The sequence below is a fragment of the Trachemys scripta genome, chromosome 8 (genome assembly GCF_013100865.1).
Source record: "Trachemys scripta elegans isolate TJP31775 chromosome 8, CAS_Tse_1.0, whole genome shotgun sequence".
In the NCBI taxonomy this organism is placed as follows: domain Eukaryota; kingdom Metazoa; phylum Chordata; order Testudines; family Emydidae; genus Trachemys; species Trachemys scripta.
The window spans coordinates 86,471,272-86,492,521 of NC_048305.1; the positions used below are offsets into that span (position 1 = coordinate 86,471,272).

The 21,250-nt window shown below is 39.6% G+C and overlaps 1 protein-coding gene across 4 annotated transcripts in view; it reads left to right on the forward strand.

Annotated features, from left to right (window-relative positions):
* LRRIQ3 (leucine rich repeats and IQ motif containing 3) overlaps window positions 1-8,055 on the forward strand; it is a 66,921-nt gene extending 58,866 nt beyond the window's left edge. For all 4 annotated transcript variants that reach the window (XM_034780268.1, XM_034780270.1, XM_034780271.1 and 1 more), the window contains exon 8: window positions 7,238-8,055. In XM_034780268.1, coding sequence (XP_034636159.1) covers window positions 7,238-7,421 — 184 coding nt within the window. In that variant the 3' untranslated portion in view covers window positions 7,422-8,055. The remainder of the gene's footprint in view (window positions 1-7,237) is intronic.
* Window positions 8,056-21,250: the final 13,195 nt, after the last annotated feature.

Genomic DNA, 21,250 nt, shown 5'->3' on the forward strand with positions numbered 1-21,250 from the left:
AAGTGGCCTGTATAGTGAATTGTTTGCCTCCCAGAGGGAAAATCCAACAGATCCACAAAGTAGTGGAATTCAGAACCACCTTCCTCAGCTTACCCAACTCAGCATCAGCATGGAAGTTCCCTGTGTGCACCACCTTCCATAGTTAAGGAGGACAGGGCAGGATTTGTCCATTTACATAAAGTGAGGAAAGTGACCATAACCACATTTCAATACTAATGTGATTTTTTTTAAGGGAAAATTCCACAAATAAAATATTGGGGCTTTTTTTTGTCCACAAAAATAAAGCAGACAGTACATTATTCTTATTATGCAGCATCACCTGTGCTGGATTATACTGTCAAAAGTCCATAGAAAGCAAACAAAAAGCATCAAAGTATTCATTAGTTCAAGACTTCAGCATTGTGTTTAAGATTTCTCATTCTTTCCTTTGAGACTTTGCATAGTAGAAAATATATGCTTGCTTAATTATGCCCTGTTCAGATAAGACACAACAGCAACCTTTTTGTCTTACGATGAGGTGTCTTTGTGTGCAGCACAATGCCATATTATTTTTACTAAGCAGAGTCAGATTGAAATCAGTGGTGCAAATAAATCTTTAACAGTTTTATTGCCCAAGACAATTTGGGGGCAAAAATTGAATCAAGGATGTCAATGCATTCATTAGAATTCAGTTTGATACAATTTGGAATAGTTGAGCCTTGAACCATGAAAGTTAGGATTTTGTAAATGTATGGGAAAAGTAAATTCTATTGTGCAGTGTAACTATTCTGCCCACATACTAACTACATTTTTCAGGCAATTACATTATCTATATTAAAGTATTTTTTCCCAAATCCCTAAAGACACCCATTCACATTAAAGCATAGCTCTGCTCTGAAAAATGACTTGTGAGGGTCCATGTTTGTTAGCTTCCAATGACATCCATATGAAATATGCTTAATTTACAGTAAAAATGTTTTTCTTTAAATACAAACATAACCTCCAATCTGAGACATGAGTGAGCCAATTTCCGTATTTACCACAAACAAAAGTTCTGCAAGCCGTATTAAGCCCCCAGTTGCACCTGTGTAACCTTATTGTCTCAAATTATGCCATTAGTGACAGCTAAGCAATTCCATTGTCTTCAATGGATTTGCACTTGTGTAACTGATTGGAAATTTAGTAAATGATTCTGTTGATGATGCACAAGATGGAATAGAATCTAGCTCTCTCCCTCTTAGTTATTGGCTTTGCCATGGTAAGGGGAATAAAAAACAATAATGGAATGAAAAGACCATATCTGTTCTATAGAACGATCTGAACTGCTTGGTAAAATGAGCTCACTTGAACAACATGCATTTTAATATAATAACTGTGTACACCTAAGAACAAAGAGATATAGGTCACACTTACACGATGGGGGACTGGATTCTGGAAAGCAGTGACTCAGAAAATGACTTCAGGGTCATGATGGATACCCAACTGATCATGAGTTCCAAGGATGATTCAAGGTTTGGAAAACTTGCCTTATGGTGAGAGGCTAAAGAAGCTCAGTCTATTTATTTTATTCCAGAGAAGATTGAGTTAACTTGATCATGGTTTGTAAGTACCTATATGTGGGGAAGATTTCTGATCAAGCTCTTTAATCTAGCAGACAAAGATATAACTAGATCTAATGTCTGGAAGCTGATGCTAGACAAATTCAGACTAGAAATAAGATACAGCTTTTTAACAGTTAGATTAATCTGCTATTGAAACAACTTACTTAGGGATGTAGTGGATTCTCCATCACATGAAGTCTTTACATCAAGACTGGATGTCTGTGCTCTAGATCAGACAGAAATTATGGGCTTGATACAGAAATTACTGGATGAAAATTTCTTGTGTGGTGCAGGAGATCAGATTAGATGATCATAATAGTCCCTTCTGGCTATCAAATCTGTGAATCAGTAAATGCTTATTTTTATCTCTAAAGTTAGATGTGATCCTGATTACACATAAGAAGTAGATCTGGCGGTGTCATTTTATTACTCAGCCAAAGAGGTAGTTCATGGCCCAAATTTGGTCCCTCTGATACCCTTGCAAAACCCAGTCACTGAGCACATACAGTACCATCTCAGGCAGTAGTCTGCACTTCATTCAGGACTGACCACTTGGTACCGACATTTGTGCACAAGGTGCTGATGACCCTGGCACCCATGACGCCGGTGCTGACCGCTATGGTACAGTTTCTCCCACCATTGATTTCTCAGCGCCAATGTTGTTTTTGGTACTCAGTGATGTTGCACTGACTGTGCAACCTAAATCACCACAATTGTCCTCAGCTGTGGGACTGCCCTGCACTTAAGTATCAACTACCAGTAATGTTATGGTATTAGTGAACTCTTCATCTCCAGTGGTGGAAGGCTGGGGAAACTTAAGCTCACCCTAGAATTCTGATTAGGGTAAACCTACCATTAGAAGAGGAGTACTCATTTTCTTCATACCCTTCTGAGTATAGCAAGGAGGTATCCTCCACCTGCTCATCTTGTTCCCATTCACCTGATCCCTACTGATCTGACAGGGAATCTAAGAGCCATCACTATAACCACAGACCTATGAGATCTTAGAGAGAGCATACCTTGATACCTCTCTGGCCCCAGCCTTTTACCCCTAACTAGCGTTACATCGCCTTCTTTTATGAAACTTCGTAGAGTTGCTCAAGAGGAGACGCTGCCACAGGCTCTCACTATACCACAGGAAGAACAGGAAAGTGATGAAGAACACCTGCGGGGGAAAAGTGCTTGATCCCAACAAATATCTCCTCTTTCTCACTGGATGAGGATCTGAGTTGCCAAGGAAGAAGGGCAATACAGAAGGCTGTCTACCTTTTCCTCCTCTACTACACACTGTGTCCATTTCATAATAGCAAATTTTATGGCATCAAAGCCATAAATAGCCTTTGAACATTATATAGGCTTTCCCACCCACCCCTACCCCTCTTAGGCAACCACTGTTTTATTGTTGAGAGGCCTGGAATGGAATTACCTCAAACCACACCATTTTAGAGATTGTCAGTGTGGGATATTCCATTCAGTCCCCATCCCTTCCTAGCCCAACTCCTTCCTTGACCCTCTTTAAGGATCCCTCTCATAAGATGTTGTTAAGACAAGTTGTGGACTCTCTTCTGAATCTTGGAGTAGTGGAAGATGTGCCCCTGGAGTTCACAGGGATGGGGCTTTACTTTCCTTATTTTCTAACTTGGAAGAAGAAAGATCTGGAATCCAATCCTGTATTTGAGATATCTCAACAAGTCAAAGTAGAAAAAAATCAATGGTTTGGTTTTTTTAATTTAAATTGTTTTTTTATTGAAATACATAGTTTTTAAAAATAAAATAAACTTATTTAAAATTAACTGAAATTATGACAACCTATGTTAAGGACTAAACTTATTATAATTTATTACAATTATTTAAATTAATTTTAAAATAATATCAAGCAGTCCATGTTTGTTGTCAAGTTTTAAAGAAAGTCAAACCTCCAAACTAGTGGAGGTCAATAGCTAAGCACCTGAAACCAGAGTTTGTTAAAGTGCGAAACCACCTTTTGACAGCAGAGGCCTCTACTACAGGTTCAGAGAGAATATTTTCTTCAAATCAGTTGATTTAGTTAGCTCAGTTCAATGACTTGTACATTCAGAGTTAAGAAACCAATTGGGAATTGAAAAAGCAGGAACGCTTGTTTTTCTTTTCCAATCTCTGAATAAAAACCTAAAATGTGAGAGGGTGAGATCTACTCAAGGACATCGTAACTGGAAACAATGAGTTCAGTTCACTAACTACAGATAATCCTTTGTTTAATACATTTTTAAATTTTGTTTTGATAACCTTTTTGTTAAACTTTTTTTCTTATGTATCCAGCATAGTTAAATAAAGCTACCTAATTAATAAAAATACCATTTTAAAATTCTGTTTTGGTTCACTTTTAACTGAATTCTAATGTCCATAAAAATAGAGCTTGACACAAATCACAAGAAAAATAAATGATCATTAGCAAATGACAAATGCATCACTGACCATTTTCTAACATAATAGAAATATAAAAATTAAGAAAGTGAATAAATGTAAATTGTCATCTAATTACGTAAATATATAGTATAGGTAGATATCCTTTAACAAAAAGAAGCACCAAATTTAGCATAAATGCTATTTTGAGTTGCAAATCAACATGTTTTAAAGGTTTTCAACCAGTGAGAATCAACCTTTCTGTAGGAAATAACTAAAAAGTACAAATGCAAAACAAGATTAAAATTGATTATTTATATCAAGGATTCCTGCTTGCTGATTTAAGCCATGATTAAAATTGGTTATTTAAATCACTGATTTAAATCAATCCACCCTGCAACAGGTTCATCTGTTGTGTCAAATGCAGGATGGTAAGGTTGGCCTCTATAATCCAATTATTAAATTCCCAAATCCCTAGGCCTGCTTCCTGGCTCACTATTTTACAAGACACTTACTTTACATATCAGCTCAACTGACACACGGAAAATACCTGAGATTCCAAGTGGGAGCATCTACCAGTATAGAGTTCTGCTCTTTGTCTTTCATCAGCACCAAAGGTATTCACCAAGTGATTGGCAGTTGTGGTGACTCACAGAACGAGACAAGGGATCCAGGAATATCTGTACATTAACAGTTAACTCATTTGAGGAAAATCACCACAACAGGTGAATTATTCAGTTCACCTAATTCCACATCTTTCCACAACTCTGAGTCTCAGGATCACACTGTTGCCAACGCAGAGAACAGTTCATGGGGCAGTGCTAAATTCCACACCAGCAAGGGCTTATCTACCACAGGAAAGATTCAAGACCATGATAGGTTTCATCAGCAGCTTACATGCTTATTCAGAAACATCTGTGAAAGTATGCCTCAGGCTTTTGGATGTGGGCCTCATAAAGTAACTGTGATTCTTCAAGAAGCGTTGTCCACATGGATTCCACAACTCTTTCCTTACTACTGTGGAGTCCTATGCCATCTGGATTCTGTATTGGCAAAGGAACTGAAGGACAATTGAGCATGCTTGTCCCTTGTTATAAATTCTCCATTCAAGATTTGTATAGGCAAAACTCCCATTGCTTTCAAGGGGAATTTTGCCTAAGTAAGGATTTCAGGATTGGGCCCTAAATTAATACTAAAATAAGTAATGATGTTGTTTCTTAGATCGGATTTGGGCTTTTTGCTTTGTTTTTATTTGTTTGGGGGGAATGTTTTTTCTGTACAGCAGTGAAAAAAGATCTACATTGTGTGTGGACTGGGGAACCTACTTTATGCACTATAGCTAGAGGCTTAATTGATTTATTTTTTACATTTCCTTAAAAATATACTGGCCTCTTTTGGAAGCTAAGTTGTCTACTGATGTTCAGTTTGATGAAATGCACTATGGTCAAATTATAAACCACATAAATTGGTTGATAATAGAGATAGTTGGAGACTTTTAACCACAGCTATACTGCTTAATTAAGTTTAAAAACTAGAGCACAATGCAACATTCTAAATAAGTGCAAGTTTTAATATTTTGACCATGAGGATTCCTCATAAACAGGACAATACCTACTTTTTTTGGGTGTCTTTTTAATTTCACTGGTGGTAGAATCCCTCCACTGGCATAAAATCCAAATAAAGGGGCTCTATGCAAGTGGAGTGCAGTAAGGTTTAAGAAGGTGAAATCCATAATTTGCAGCTAGTGAGTGATGCTATTGCAGTCTTTGTGGTTACTGTTCCTATGGCCTGGAATAGTTAGTCACAGCCACTTTGTGCTCATGATGTTCAGTGCTGGGATTGTTTATAAGTGTCAATCCTGTGGTACCATTCCTGGCCTACCAATGTCATAGCATTCTGTACCAGCCTGTGGAATTGGCACAGAGACCCTCTCCATGGCTGTCATCCCTGTGCACGGCCCCCTCTGTGGTGTCTTTGCTCCTGTGCAGAATTTATGTCATGCACTGCAGTGGTTCTCATTCTACTGTATCCCTTTCAGCTCACTTAAAAACTATGGTACTTGCTTACAAAATCAGACATAAAAATACAAAAGTGTCACAGCACATTATTACTGAAATTACTCATTTTTACAATATAATAAATATAAATATTGTACTTACATTTCAGTATGATACTTGAGCCAGTTTTTCACTTGTGAGCCCTGCCATGCTGGGAGGCAATGAAGTGACAGCAACAATTAAGTTTTTCTCCACATTGAGTCTGTTCCTACTCTCTGGGCCAGCATTAGGGAGTGACAAGCAGGGCAGTTCCCCAGAGCGCCACGCCACAGGGAGCCCTGCAAAGCTAAGTTGCTCGGGCTTTGGCTTCAGCCCGGATGGCACAGCTCGGGCTTCAGCTTTCTGCCCTGGGCCCCAGCACGTCTAACTCTGGCCTTGGCTACCCCATAAAAATGAACTCGCGACCCACTTTGTGGTTGTGACCCAGTTTGAGAAACCCTGATATAGTACATAGAGCAGTATAAACAAGTCATTGTCTATGTGAAATCTTAGTTTGTACTAACTTTGCTAGTGCTTTTTATATAGCCTTTTGTAAAACAAGGCAAATATCTAGGTGAATTAATAGACTTCCTGGAAGATCCTTTGAGAACCCTGGGTGCAGTGGGCCTTGTGATAGTCCTCTGCACTGTAGGCAAACTTCAGCCTACAGGGGCTAAAATTATTCCTACGGCCTGTCTAAATTATATATAAATTAATTACTATGGGAAAGGAGGTGAAAGAAGAGGAGCATGGATGTAGTACAGTGGTCCTCAAACTTTTGTACTGCTGACCCCTTTCACATATTAAGCCTCTGAGTGTGACCCCCGTTATAAATTAAATATAATATAACACTTTTTAATATATTTAACACCATTATAAATGCTGGAGGCAAAGCGGAGTTCAGGGTGGAGGCTGACAGCTCGCGACCCCCCATGTAATAACCTTGCAACCCCCTGAGGAGTCCCAACCCCCAGTTTGAGAATCACTGGTGTAATATGTCAAATTTGAAATCTAGCAGAAATTTTCATTAAAATGAATTTAATTAATCTAGCTTAATTGGAGAACAAAGACACTAGACACAGTTGTAAAATATAAAGAAGAAGCCAAGAGCATATACGTATGAAAGAGTCTAAGTTTTAGAGACAAGACTTTTATCAGGAAATTTGCTCAGCTGATCTGTGAATGGTAAACCATGGCTGCAAGTTGTATGAATAAGTCTCTTCCTTTATTTTTCTCCAGGCAATTGATGTTACGAAAAGAAAACTTGGCAGAAAAAGTGGTTCTGGATTCCATTGTTTCTCAAAAGACTAGTGAGAGATTACAGCAAGCCAAGGCAAAAGTTGCAGCTGTAAAGGATCATCAAGCCGATATGAAAATGATGATCAGGCTGCCATTAAGCTGCAGTGCAATAAAACATGTATAATAAACTCCAATGTTTAAGATGCCAACTTGCAACATTGTAAGTGAATATAAACCAAACTGTGTCTTTTTATTTGAATGCTAAATGTGGAAGTCTATACTCTCATCATTTAAACTGAACTTCCGGGCCTTCATTTAAGAAAAAAACATAATGAAGAGAGACAGTTATGTATGTTTACTTCTAGAATGTATAAAAGTGTAATGTTAAGTGTACTTTCAACCCTGGTCTTATTTTAAAAAAATCAACATTTACTATTAGATACCACACTCTAGTGTATGATATAGCTCAGTATTTTCCTAACCTTAGAAGTGACTGTGATATTTCAGATTGCATTGTGTGGTAATTGGTGGTAAATGTTTACTTTTAAATGGCGAGGACTACAAGTGTGCATACAGTTATCATCTGTACTTACTCTGAAAACTAAATTATTCAGTGCGACAAAAATAATAGGGTTTTTATGGCTGCTAATGTACCAAATAGCAAGAGTGCAATTAAAATTTTGACTACAGTTATTGCAGACTGTGTTGCTGAAACTTTGCGTCAGTGCTGCCTCAGTAAATGTATACATACAACAATGCCATAAGCATTTAGCTCTAGATGGAATATATTTTCTGTTTCATTCTGGCAACCCCTGATGCATTTTCTCCTAGCTGCTAACTTTCATTATGTACTTTGATTCGTCTCATTAGCTGCTTTTGTACATGTAATTAATTATGTTTCTAGTTTATTCTACTTACATTCTTTTTATACATAGTTCTGTGTATGTGTACATGTATGTGCATGTCTATATAAAATATGAGCGACAAGGTGGGTGAGGTAATATCTTTTATTTGACCAACAGAGAAGCTCTCTCACCAACAGAAGATATTACCTCACCCATCTTATTTCTCTGATATCCTGGGACCAACACGGAAACAACTACACTGCATATATAAAATATAGTCATTTTTATTATTATTATAAATATATATATATTGTGCCAGTGTTGGCACGGAGGGCGGAAACTAGTCTCTTCCAGTCCTCTCTTATTTGCTGCTGCTTCTGCACTTTGATGTGGCTGTTGGTCCCAAGCCTGAATAAAGTTGGGAGGATTGATAACACAGCTAACCACCTAGCCTCATAAAAAAAAAAAAGTCACTGGTTAAAGAAACAGAATCAGGCTACCATTCTGACAAAAATGGCTACTCAGTAGGGAACACTGCTGATCCTTCATGCTACATGGTGGTAAAAGCCAGTTTTGGGAAGTCAGGACCCCGAAAACTTTGATATAGCAGCAAGAAAACACTTTAAAGTTTTTTTTTTGAAAAGTGAGAACAATGTTTCGGACATAAACAGTCTCACGGGTCATGAGGGAGATGGATAACTATAAACTTGAGTATATTAATTTTGCTAAATAAATATCTTGTGGGTAGGTCCCCTAAAACAAAATAATTATGATTGCTTAAAAAAAAGACAACCTTGTTACTCTACCATTGTTTACTATGTGAAGTTATGCAGTTTTCTTTCATTCTCTTCTGTCTCTTTCATTCATTCCGTATGATATTTCCTATTGCCAGTTCTTCTCTTCCTTTAGTTGTGCATAGGCCACAGCTATATAGAAACAATCTTTTTTAATACGCAGGTGTTAACTGGTAAGATAGAGCAGAAGGGCACTATCATGCCCTTATGTTCTTATGTATGAACACTCTTTGAGCTAGTCCTGTTTCAAAAGGGCTAGATCAACACATTCTAATGAACTGTTAGTGTGTGGCAGCAGAGTGCACAATGGCCATTAGATCATGGCAGACAAGTGCAAAGTAGATTCACACCCCAGATCACCACAATCTAGTTGTTTGTGTTGACAAGCCATAAGAGTCCAATACTCTTGTGTGACTGTACATGAGTACTAGCTAGGGCTGTGATCTCTTAAGCTAAACAGGATGAGCCATAGTCAATTCTTGTGTGGGAGAGTGATGAGGCAGAGAGGCCCTACACCAGCAGAGCAGGGGTTAATGAGAGCCCGTGCTCTGTGCTAGCCCTGCTTCGCTATACCTGCAGCCAATGCCAAGTCTTGAAGGAAAATAAAAAGAGAGAACCTGTTCCGTTCTGGCTAGGAAGGAGCTCTACCTCTCTGCCTGAAAGGAACTTTGCTTGCAAACTGTTTAGGAACAGAAGGAATTTTGAAAAGAAAGGAACTTTGCATGCAGAGTTGTGTAGAGAGGCCCCCGGAAGACAGGGGGATGGCCTAGTACTGAGTTACCTTTGCTTTTTGTTGTAGAACAGCAGTTCTCAAACTTTAGCAACCTGAGGACCTCCATTTTGATTTAAAATTTTTCAGAGACCTCCAACCCCCCGCTCAGCCCCCGCCCCCACCCCAACTCCACCCCTTCCCCCAAGACCCCACCCCTGTCCCACCTATTCCCTGTCTCCTCCCCTGAGCACATCACTGCTCCTCCCCCTTCCTCCCAGTGCCTCCAGCATGCCGCTGAACAGCTGTTCCCCGGCATGCAGGAGGCTCTGGGAGGGAGGGGGAGGAGTTGATCAGTGAGACTGATGGCCCCCTGGTGTGCAGAAAGCACTGGGAAGGAGGGGGAGGAGTTGAGGGAGAGAGGGGAGGAGTTGATCAGCGGGGCCCATGGACCCCCTGGAGTACTGTGGGCCCCAGTTTGAGAAATGCTGTTGTAGAACATTTTTGCAGCAGAGCCCCTCAGCCACTCCCACAAGGAGATAATACTGAAGGGACTATTAGCTGTTGGGGCGGAGCCCACCTCAGTGGACATTAGAAATAGAGAATTCTTCCCACCCAGGGAGAACTGTGTTGACAACAGGCTGCCCAGAAGTTCCACAAGGACGCTCTGCTCCTGCCACACTGCTACAGGGGGACTTCCAAGGAAAACCTAGAGTGAAGTAGGAAGTGATGCCAGCATTTATGTAAGTCCCACTTTTTTCTCTGAGACTGACTGGTCTAGCTGCCCAGTATCATGTTAGAGGTTGTTGGATGGGAGGGCCATCTTTTGGATTACATATAAAGGAAAGCTCCCAACAATGTAATGTAAAAAAAGATCTAGATAATTTATAGTAATTCTAACTCCATATTTGGCTACAGTTTGTTGGGGGGGGGAAGCTATTCTTGTATGCACATATAGACCCCAAACTTGTAAATATTTATGCATATGGTTATCTTTAAAGTTATGTATGTGTGTGTTTGCCAGAGAGTGGGATGAGGGTATGTGTATGGGGGGATGAGTAGTGGGGTGATAGCAAACTGTTTAGGGATCCTTTAGGACAAAAGGTACTGTATGAATGCAGACATCCATTAAGACAAAGTCCTTGGGGATCTAGAGTCTGAGTCAGAATCAGATCAGGAGGTATTGGGACAGCACAGTTTGCTTTGACTGGCCATTTAACTGGGATAGACTGCGTGGGTTGATTCTTTGATGAATAAGACCATGATCTCAGCAACAGAAGAAAGAAACATTGAGTGGAACTGGGAGAGTCTGTGACTGGTGGTATTTTTCTGGATCTGTGCTCTGCTTAGCTTTAATTTGTCCCTGTATAAGTGGGATTAATTCTGAGCTAATTGGAAGCACTTGTCTTTCAGTCTCATACTTTGCAACCCACCTGTGATTTGGGGGTAGCTTATATATTATTCATTATATAATATAGAAATCCTCTCTAAGCCTTCTTAATAAAAGGCCAAATTTCAAATAGTCTTACATTTTGTACACCCATTTCCTGAGGCTACTTCAAAATTTGTCCTTGAATAGAAATTTTTTGAAATCATGATGCTCAGTAGCATCAATTAATTAATTAGCAGAACACAGAAATCATCCACACACACACTGGCAGTTATAGAACATAGAAATCATCCCAAATAGGCAGTTATTGAAAACCGAGATTCAAATTGTTTATAAAAGTCATGTTTTAAACAATTTTAAAAATAATTTTGCAAGCATTTAAACAGTGCTTGAAACTTCTAAATTCTGGTTAGTAACTAGAGGAAAGTAATATCTGCAATTTATTGGAGAGAAAAAAGTAAGTGAAATACCCAACCTAAGAAAAATGGTCATTTTAGCAGGAGTGTAGAATTAACTGATTAGGATAGAAACATTTCATCATATCTGCTGTTCAGCTTTTACAGCGATTTTAGACATTTATGTAAAATTTAAGTAGCCTGTCTCTGATAGTGTTTTCACTCTTTGATGTGGTAGAACAATTTTCGTTCATCTTTCTTCATTTGTCTAGATTATTTTCTTAGGCAAACAATATTTCTAATTTCTGTTTTCTGATCTGCTCAGCGTGTACGGCTATGTGTTGAGTTAAATTGCTAATGAATCCCATAAGGAGAAGATATATTAAATCACAAGTATATTAAAACCTTGTCATAAATAAAAACATGAGAAGGTCTGTCTCTAAAAGCTAAAAATAGTCTGTTAAATAATAGAACTTTTTATAAAACTGTGAAAGCCTACAGTGGTTCTTATTCATTTATTACCTAGAAATTCCTTTGACATATGTCAGGGGTAATAGTTTACTTTCCTGAAGTAAAACATGTGGATATGGAACAAAAAACCAGGCTGCTTCTTCGAGGTTAGAGTAGTTTGGGAAGCCATCGAGGATACAAGGAGTATGGCCTTCTGATTCCATGGATGACTGAGATCAGTGGGAAAAGGAAGCACCCACTTTGTGGCAAACTGTCTCTCTCCACTCCTCTTGATGTCCCTGCTCCACCTTGGTAGGATAGTTCTATAAGCAACTGGCTTGATCACCCTCCCCTATGCTTCCACTGTACTCTCTCTCCATGTGGGGACATTAGCATATAGGATGATTTAGTATATGTCTGTGTCTGTATGAGACTATAAACTCCACTTTGTTTGGAGAGTGCCATTTTGATTGTACAATTGTACTGGGCCTTCCTTTTTACCTCCATCTTGGACTGGGGCCTTGGCTACACTTACCCGCTAGTTCGGCGGCTGGCAATCGAACTTCTGGGTTCGACTTATCGCGTCTAGTCTGGACGCGATAAGTCGAACCCGGAAGTGCTCGCCGTCGACTGCGGTACTCCAGCTCGGCGAGAGGAGTACCGCGGAGTCGACGGGGGAGCCTGCCTGCCGCGTGTGGACCAAGGTAAGTTCGAACTAAGGTACTTCGAACTTCAGCTACGTTATTCACGTAGCTGAAGTTCCGTACCTTAGTTCGAATTAGGGGGTTAGTGTAGACCTGGCCTGGGATATCTTGAAGTATTGACAGAGGGTGAACAGTGCAACTAAAGGTCATTAACCCTGAGAGTCTCCTATTCAAATAGAAGCATCGATAGACAATGAGTTAAGTACCATCCAGAGAAACCCTTTCTCCCAGGTGGCCTTGTACCAAGCAGTGGATCGTTTAATGAGGGACTGCAAGCAGCTCAGATTGGTCACCCGAGAAAGGGGACAGCAACTTTATAAAAGGTGGACTCTCTCAACAACCATTTTAGAGAAAAATGAACAGAAGCAGGTAAGAGAAGAAGGAAGAGAGGTGGGTCTTAAGACCCTGAAAATACGCTGTCCAAATCCCAAAGGGTTCTTGGAAGGGAAACTGAGACAAAGATTTAGAGCATAGGTTCTGTTTTTTGTTTCTTAGCACAGTATATATCTAATACTGCCTAAGAATTGAGTGTGGGTGCTAGAAATTCCTTTGCAGAATCTGTTATTTGCTTATGCTGCCATGTAATCCTTGAAGAGGAAAACAGTAAATCAGAGAGGGTCCAGAGCTTCGGCAGAACTCTGGGAATATGCTAGTTTCAGGGCCAACTGTGGGATTTCCCACTGCCAAGAGATGTCAGCCACAACGGCTGCACCAGGATGTGTGTCTAGAGGTTTTGAAAATTCAGAATGTGTGTGTGTCTGTGTGAAACATTTTATATTATGACATACACACACAAAGGTAAAAGAATGTTAATATTGCAATTCCAAGCACTTTAAAATTAGTAAATGACATAAAAGTTGCCAGTACAACTTTCTCATACCCTTTATGTGTATGTATTATGATAATCTTGCCCAACATCATAGGAAGTTTGTGTCAGAGTCAGAGAAAAAACTCAGTTCAGTGGCTTAAATGCAAGATGATATACCTTCTCTTGTTGCAAACCTCTGTCTCATCTTGTGTGCTGAAAGAGACAGGGATCTTGGAGAACAAATAATATGTGATCATGTAATTAAAAACTGTATCATAATGTATATGCATGAAGGGCAAATTAAGGGTGAATGGTCAGCCTTTATTCTAGAATTTCTAAATTTCTGAATGCTTGACTTTGCAATCTTAATAATATTCTTTTAACTTACTATTTTGTGTTTAATTTCCTAGGTTTAAATCAACCAAACACACAAAAAAGCCACGAGAAATTCCTTTATATGGAATTATGTTGGCACCTCTCATGTGGCATCCGCAAGGTTAGAACCCAGTTCCTTTAGAGCTACAGTACAGGCCTTTATCGCATGAGATAAACGGGTAACTGGTAGCATTAGTAGGCTGCTATAATATATGCAAACTACTCACTGTAGGGGGAGAAAGACAGCCTGTTGCACCTAAGTACAAGTAGCTGAAAGCCTGTGCTATCCCATATGTGTAATTCATAAAGTCAGAATGGTTTTGATACTCAAGTATATTGTTTTACGGGAAGTATGAAAGAGGGTGAGTGAGTCTATGTGTTGTCCTGTTAAATTTTTTTTATACGTGTGTGGAAAATGAAAGCTATGCATTGTGGTGAGGGGTTGTGTGTGTTTGGGTTTATTGCGTGGGTGTTTGTATGGATTTGTGTCAGTAGTTGTATTGTGCAGGAAGATTTGTGTGAGTGGTAAATGGTGGTGGGGGCTGCAGTCAAGTGGTACATGTCCTGGGGTTGTTGTGTTTGCTGCTTGTGTTGTGTGATTGTGTTGATTTGTGTCTAGAGGGGATTGTGCTGGAGGATTCGGTGTAGATTAGGAGGGGTGAGTGAGATTTGGAGGGGTGAGTGCTGCATTGAGGGCTTTTGTGTTTTGAGGATTATTATGCATGCTAGTTCAACAGACATAATAGGCTTCAGAGTCACACACAGAGTGACAATCCCGGAATCGTATTATATAGATTTGCTAGGTAGCAAAGAAATGTTAGGAATCCTGGGTTTTATTCCTCACTCTGGAGGGGAGTATTGTCTAATGGTGAGTCAGTATGGCCAGGCACATACATTTGACGTATTCATTCTGAGGCAGTATGACTAAATGGTTGAGTCTTTGGTCTGCCATATTAGAGACCCAGTTCCTATGCTTAGGTCTGCCAGAAGTGACCTTTTGTAATCTCTCAGTTGTCTAATTTCTAAAATGGGTGAATGATTGTGGACTGCCTCCAAAGGTCAAGATAGGAGATGGTGCTCAATAATAAGGGCTTTGAAGTTCACAGGATTATTAATACTAATTATCAAGAGAGGTAAATTTATAATTCATGGTCTCATCTTGGCTCCTAATCCGGTTCACCTTTCCATAGGCCAAAGTGGCTATTAATGAAGCAGCATTCACTATTCCCCCTTCCTCTAGGACTCTAGTTGTATGCCTACCAATTAACAGGATCTGTGGGGGCTGCATGCTCAGCGCAGTCAGTATGTAGGAAGCTGGAACATGCTAAGGGCTGCTTAGAAGTTTGGAGATTTTAACAACAAGCTCTACTGATACTGTGCAAATGGTGATATCCAGAGCCTTCCAACCCAGACAAATCTATGAGCAGTCCTGGGATCACATATCTTATGCTATCTCCTTTCAAAACATCAAGTTCTTGCTCAAAAGCATGAAGGCATTAGAACTTTTAAAAAACAAACAAAAACCACTTAGATTTTTTTTAGCAAAAAAAAAATTCCTATAACTTCTTTCTCAGATTTTTGAGACTGAACCATTTTCACTGACAGTTTCAAGAAACAGAGCAAACATGGACATTTTCAGCCTGATCAGCTAAAGTTGGACAAAATTACAAGCAATTGATTTTCTGCTAGCCAGGCCTGTAATTATATGTGTGTAGAGAAGGTGCAAAGAACCTGAAGCTTCATATCTGGGGAGTAATTAGAAGACCAGACATTCAGCTGGATTCTCTAATCAGATCCTATCTCTTTGTGCCACTTAGGAGGTACAAAGGGGCTGGAAACTGGCCTCTAAAGCCCAGCAGAGAATTCCCCAATCCTAGGGATACTTCCTGCTGGTGCAAACATTCTGATTCTGGGCATAGAGCCTACCACCCTCCCCTCTTTCACTTTTGGCCCAAAGGATGACAGGGCCTGGGAGGGCCCTGGGGAAGCCACTATGCCTATTCTCCTTTGGGGTGTGTTCCATTTAGCATTTAGAGATGCCTGTCAGGATGTCTACATGTTGTTGAAGCCAAACCTGGCCCCCTGACAGGTCCTTTGCCACTCCCATGCTGAGCTGAGCAAAAGTTTTGGAACACAAGAAAATCTGTCACGGTATCTATAACTTTTAATAATTTTCTCTTTCAGTATATTGGGATTGTGCGAGTAATATTAGACATACATTCTAAACAAATGTCACCACTTCAAGGAGATTTTCATTTTCTTGTTTTGGTTGGTCTGTAGTTTAATCACTTGATTCATTAATTTTCCAGCTTTCTTGCCTGCCCTATATCTGATATCGGGTGCTGAAGGGGTGAGGCAGTGCTAATATCAAAGGAGTAAAGCATCTTGAGGAAAAAGCAGTAAATCATAGTGACCATAAACACTTGGGTTCCTTAGATGCAAAGTGCAATAGAATGTGATTTTCTTTATTAATTATTATATTTTATTTATTAAAAATTTAAGTTTGCTGTTGGAATTTGTAATATGCAGGCTTGTGAATTTGGGTGCTTCCAGCCATATGTGATGGACAGACTTTTGTATTCAGTGTCATTTCATAGTTAATTTTATAGTTATATTTTATTTAAACATAAACAAGGAGTGAAGATTTTTAGCCTTAAACTTGACCTAGCTCAAATTTCAACAAAAGCACATTTCCTTTCCATTCAAACTGCAAAAACTCCTTGATATTTCCCAAATTAAAAAAGAAAATTGATAGGAAAAAATCAGCATTACGAACTATAATGAATTTTAAAAACAAAAGTCAGAACTATTGATTTTTTTCCTTTGGGCAGATCTCTTTTAAGTCTGTGTAACAATAGCATTTTAATAAACCCCTGATCCTTCAGGAGTTCTGCATGCCCAATTCTCACTGATTTAATTCTGCCAATGGTTGAAGTTCAGCCATGTGCACTGTCCGCCATACCACTTCAGCCCAACGTTAAGGGATTTCATGATGCAAAGTGTCTTGAGAAGGTCCCCTGCACTAGACCCCTAAAAACCTAATAGATGTATAAAAGTTACTCACATGAGGAATCCCATTGATTTCAGTGGGACATTGTTTGAGTAAAGATATCTCATGTGCGTAAAGGTTTATGTGGAATTGGGTTATGGTGCTACTTATATGAGTAATAATTACTAATTTTTGTAAGAGCTTGGAGATCACATGGGGTGAGATTTTCACCCCACCACATCCCCTGTATGTTGCCATAAAAACCCCATATCAGTTTTGGGGAGAATTCCCCCAGTGTTGGCACTGGATAAGACAGCTATAAGTTGCTGTACACAGGCCCCCTCACAAAACCTGGCATACGGGTGTTCCAGGGGTGACATCAGAGGCTGGCGGGGACATTCTGGGGGTGGAAGAGTAAAGTATGTGATACTGTGGGGATTCTGAGCAGCACCAGCATTCATGGCTATTGAGGGCTACCAGAAGTGAAAGTGCCCAAAGTTGGATTAAAACCCTTTGAAGGCACAGTTCAAAATATTCCCTGGTTTTCAGAAAGGGACATTAAAAACATCTCCTATTATTGCCTTAAGGGACACTGAACCAAGTATCTTTTAAAGTCATGCAGACTGCTTAATATAATTCCTTGGAAGCGTAACAATGAAATCTGCTGGGATTATTTTTTTTAAACCAAAATTGTATTTCCTGCACATCATGTACAGGACCAATCTGATACATTCAGTTCTTTCACTAGCACTGGTCTTCTAGCATTGATAGAATGTCAGTGTTGAAGAGCAAGAAAGGGCTATTCTATTGACATATGCTAGCAGCCAGTCCAGATGGATCTCATTAGATCCAATCTGTGGTGTAAAAGGGTTTGCATGTTCTTCTATGGGGAATGAGAGACTGGGCAGTGAGGAAAACTCTTTAGAAAAACCAACTCAGGAGGAAGCTCAGGCTACAATGTATGTTGTGTTATTCTTCAACTGGGAATAAAGTAGAGCCCAAGAAACAGGGCTGGGCATTGGATATTAACTCAGCATATGTGTGCTGTGTAGAGGGTAGCCTGGGAACTCTGCTTGTTCACACTGGTATTATTGGCTTGAGTTTATTAACAGAAAAATAATGCTGAACTCTTTGTTTTGGTGCAGAAGTTTAATTTGCAATCAGATATAAAGTAGATTAAGTTTGGGTCCTACTGACCTTGACAGTATCACTTCAATATTCTATCTGAAGATCCCTTTCCAAATAAAAATAAGGGAAACTGACAATGTAAAATAAGTTTCTTATTCTAAAATATAGGATAGGAGATGACTCTGGAGTAGATAGAAGGCTGTAGTTTGCTTGAAAGGCTCTATAACAAAATCTCTGGAGCACAGCTCAGGAAGTTCACCTGTATTACATCTCATCCATCTCTCTCTCTCATATATTTTGTCCATCTCTCTAAGATTACTAGATTGTTCTGTAATTTTGATCAGTCCCCTTTGGAGTGTGTACTTTCCCTTCTACAGTGCTTAGCTTAATTTGTGCCCAGGGCTTGCCACTGCTGAGCCCCAGCATGTCTAGGCTTCGCGGTTCATAGCCCCGCCACCTCGGGGCTTGCTGCGTCCATTATGAAAATAAAAAAAATTACTTCAGCCCCAGCACCTAATTCATTACAAATTAAGCATTGTCCTTCTACTTTAATATCCTCATATGATTTTATTTAATGTGAAATTTACATTGTTCTTCAGATCGAAACCCTGCAAAACCCAACTTGATACCTTCCTATATTTGGAGATTACCCCCAATAGTAATTACTTGACTCTTGGCCAATTTATTTCCCCAAATATGTGCTCAAACCCTACAGCCTGTTTCCAACTTCTTAATAAGTTTTTCTTATTGTATCAAAAATGTACTCATGTCAAGTTATGTTACTTCATTATTGCTGCCCAATGTTACATAGAACAAAACATTTTTAAAGGCATCAGTTGAAATTTGTTTGACAAAACCTGTTTGATTAGTCCATATGCTTCCTTGCCACCATCTCCTCTCTGTTGCAAGACAAATGTTTACATTGCGATTTTCTTCTTATTAGTTCTAATATCTTACATAGAACAGAGTTAAATTAACTGGTCAATACTTCCCCCATTCTTCCTTTTGGAAGATTGAAACCATGTTGGCTTTTCTCCCGTCAGGTGCCTAATCTGTCTTCCGACATTTATCAAAAGTGATTGCTAATAGTTCTATTTAGACTACTCTTGGGGATATCTTGCTCTATCCTGCTGATTTGTATGTTTAATTTTAATAGATATTCCTGTACCATCTCTTTATTGCTAATTTGCTCTGGATCACTTCAATACTCATTTAAGTTTGATAACTCAATAATTAACACTTTAATTTTTATTATAATCTGAAAAGAAGTATTATTTATTACTTCAGCTTCCCTTGTACTTCTTCATCTATTATTCCACCCTGAAATTTATTTAATAGACCCTATTCATTCCTCTGATTTTATCTTTTTTGTGGAATACTGTATTTGTAGACATTTTCTTATTTCCTTCAGCCGTCTTCATTAGCATGATTCTACTATGCTTTTTTTTTGCCCTTTATATTTCTTGTTTTTACTTATTCCTCCTGGTTTTTATATATTCCATAGTTCTATTTCTGTTTCATTTGTATTATTAACCTTCTTAGCTTCGTTTGTCTTACTGCTCTTCTTTTCTTTTACACCGAAATGCTTGCTTTTCTCTTTTTTATGCTATTCCTCAACATATCTATACTAAATTAGCACTCTTTTTCTCCTGATAACTGTACCACTATAACAGGACCCTTCTGCTAACTAACAATTTTCTGTTAATGTTATTGAGGCAATGGTGTTCATGTCACCATATGCAACAATTCTGTCAGGTGTCTGTATTTTCTACCCAGCCCAGGTGAATGCACCTCACCTCCCACCACACCCAAACTGAGCCTGGATGCTGTGTCAGGGAAAACGCACAGCTGCTTCCCCGAAAGATGAGAGGGGTCACGAAGCAATACTTACAATCTATGCTGGACCTTGGGGTAAATGAGTAATCCGATAGTGATTGGAGAAGTCCAGTCGTGTTGGTCTGTAAGTCAGATGGAACTACCCGATTTTGCATCAAATTTAGAAAAGTCAATGCCATGTCAAAGCTTAACACATAATTCATGCTGTGCATTGATGAGCGAACAGATCACTTGGGTGAAGCCAAATATATTACCACCTTGGATCTTACCAAAGGATAATGGCAAATTCCACCCATGCCAGAGGCTCAAGAAAAAATGGCCTTTGCTGATCCCGTTGGCTTGTATCAGTTCCAGACCATGCTGTTTGACTTACCTCGTGCTCCAGCAACATTTCAAAGCTAATGGACCAACTCCTCCATCCCCATAGTAGTTATGTCACCGCATTCCATAATGATGTCATGATTTATAGCCAGAGCTGGGATGACACCTGAAGCAGGTTGCTGCTATATTCTGGATCCTCAAAGAGGTCATACTAACAGCAAACTCCAACAAATGCAACATAGGCAAAGACAAGACAATCTACCTGGGGCATACCTTGGGGAAGGGCAAGGTATGACTTCTGGTGGACAATGTCCAGACCTGAAGGATCTGCCACACTCTGACTTCAAAGAAGCAGGTGCAAGAACAAATGGATATAAACTGGCCTCCAACAAGTTTAGACTTGAAATTACATGAAATTTTTTAACCATCAGAGGAGTGAAGTTTTGTAACAGCCTTCCAAGGGGAGTAGAGGGAGCAAAAACCGTAAATTGTTTCAAGACTGAGCTTGATAAGTTTATGGAGGGGATGGTATGATGAGGTGCCTACAATGGCATGTGGTCCATCTGTGACTGCAAATATCTCCTATTGCCAGAGATGGGACACTAGATAAGATGGCTCTAAGTTATCACAGAGAATTCTTTTCCAGATATCTGCCTGGTGGGACTCCCCCATTTGCCCAGGGTCTAACTGATCACCATATTTGGGCTTTGGAGGGAATCTTCCCCCCAGCTCAGACTAGCAGAGACCCTGGGGTTTTTCACCTTCCTCTGCAGTGTGGGGCATGAGTCACTTGTAAGTTTGAACTAGAGTAAATGGTGGATTCTCTGTAACTGGAAGTCTTTAAATCAAGATTTGAGGACTTCAGTAACTGAGCCAGAGGTTATGAGCCTATTACAGGAGTGGGTGGGTGATGTTCTGTGGCCTGTGATGTGCAGGAGGTCAAACTAGATGATCATGGTGGTCCCTTCTAGCCTTAAAGTCTATGAGTCTTGGGGTATGCAGGTTTCTGGGAATGGTGGGATACTACCACTGGTTTGTATTGGGATTCTCATCTACTGTGTCCCCTCTCACCAATCTGCTCCAAGATGGTAGCCCAAAAAGATTCACTGGATGAAGGCCTGTGAGAGAGCCTTTCAGACTCTAAAGGCTCACCTCTGGAGTGATCTCATCTTCTACAGCCTAGATTTCACCAAAAAATGTCTCCCAGACTGAAGTCCTCTGAAATTGGGTTGGGAGCATTCTTTTCCCAAGTGGCTGGCAGGGACCATC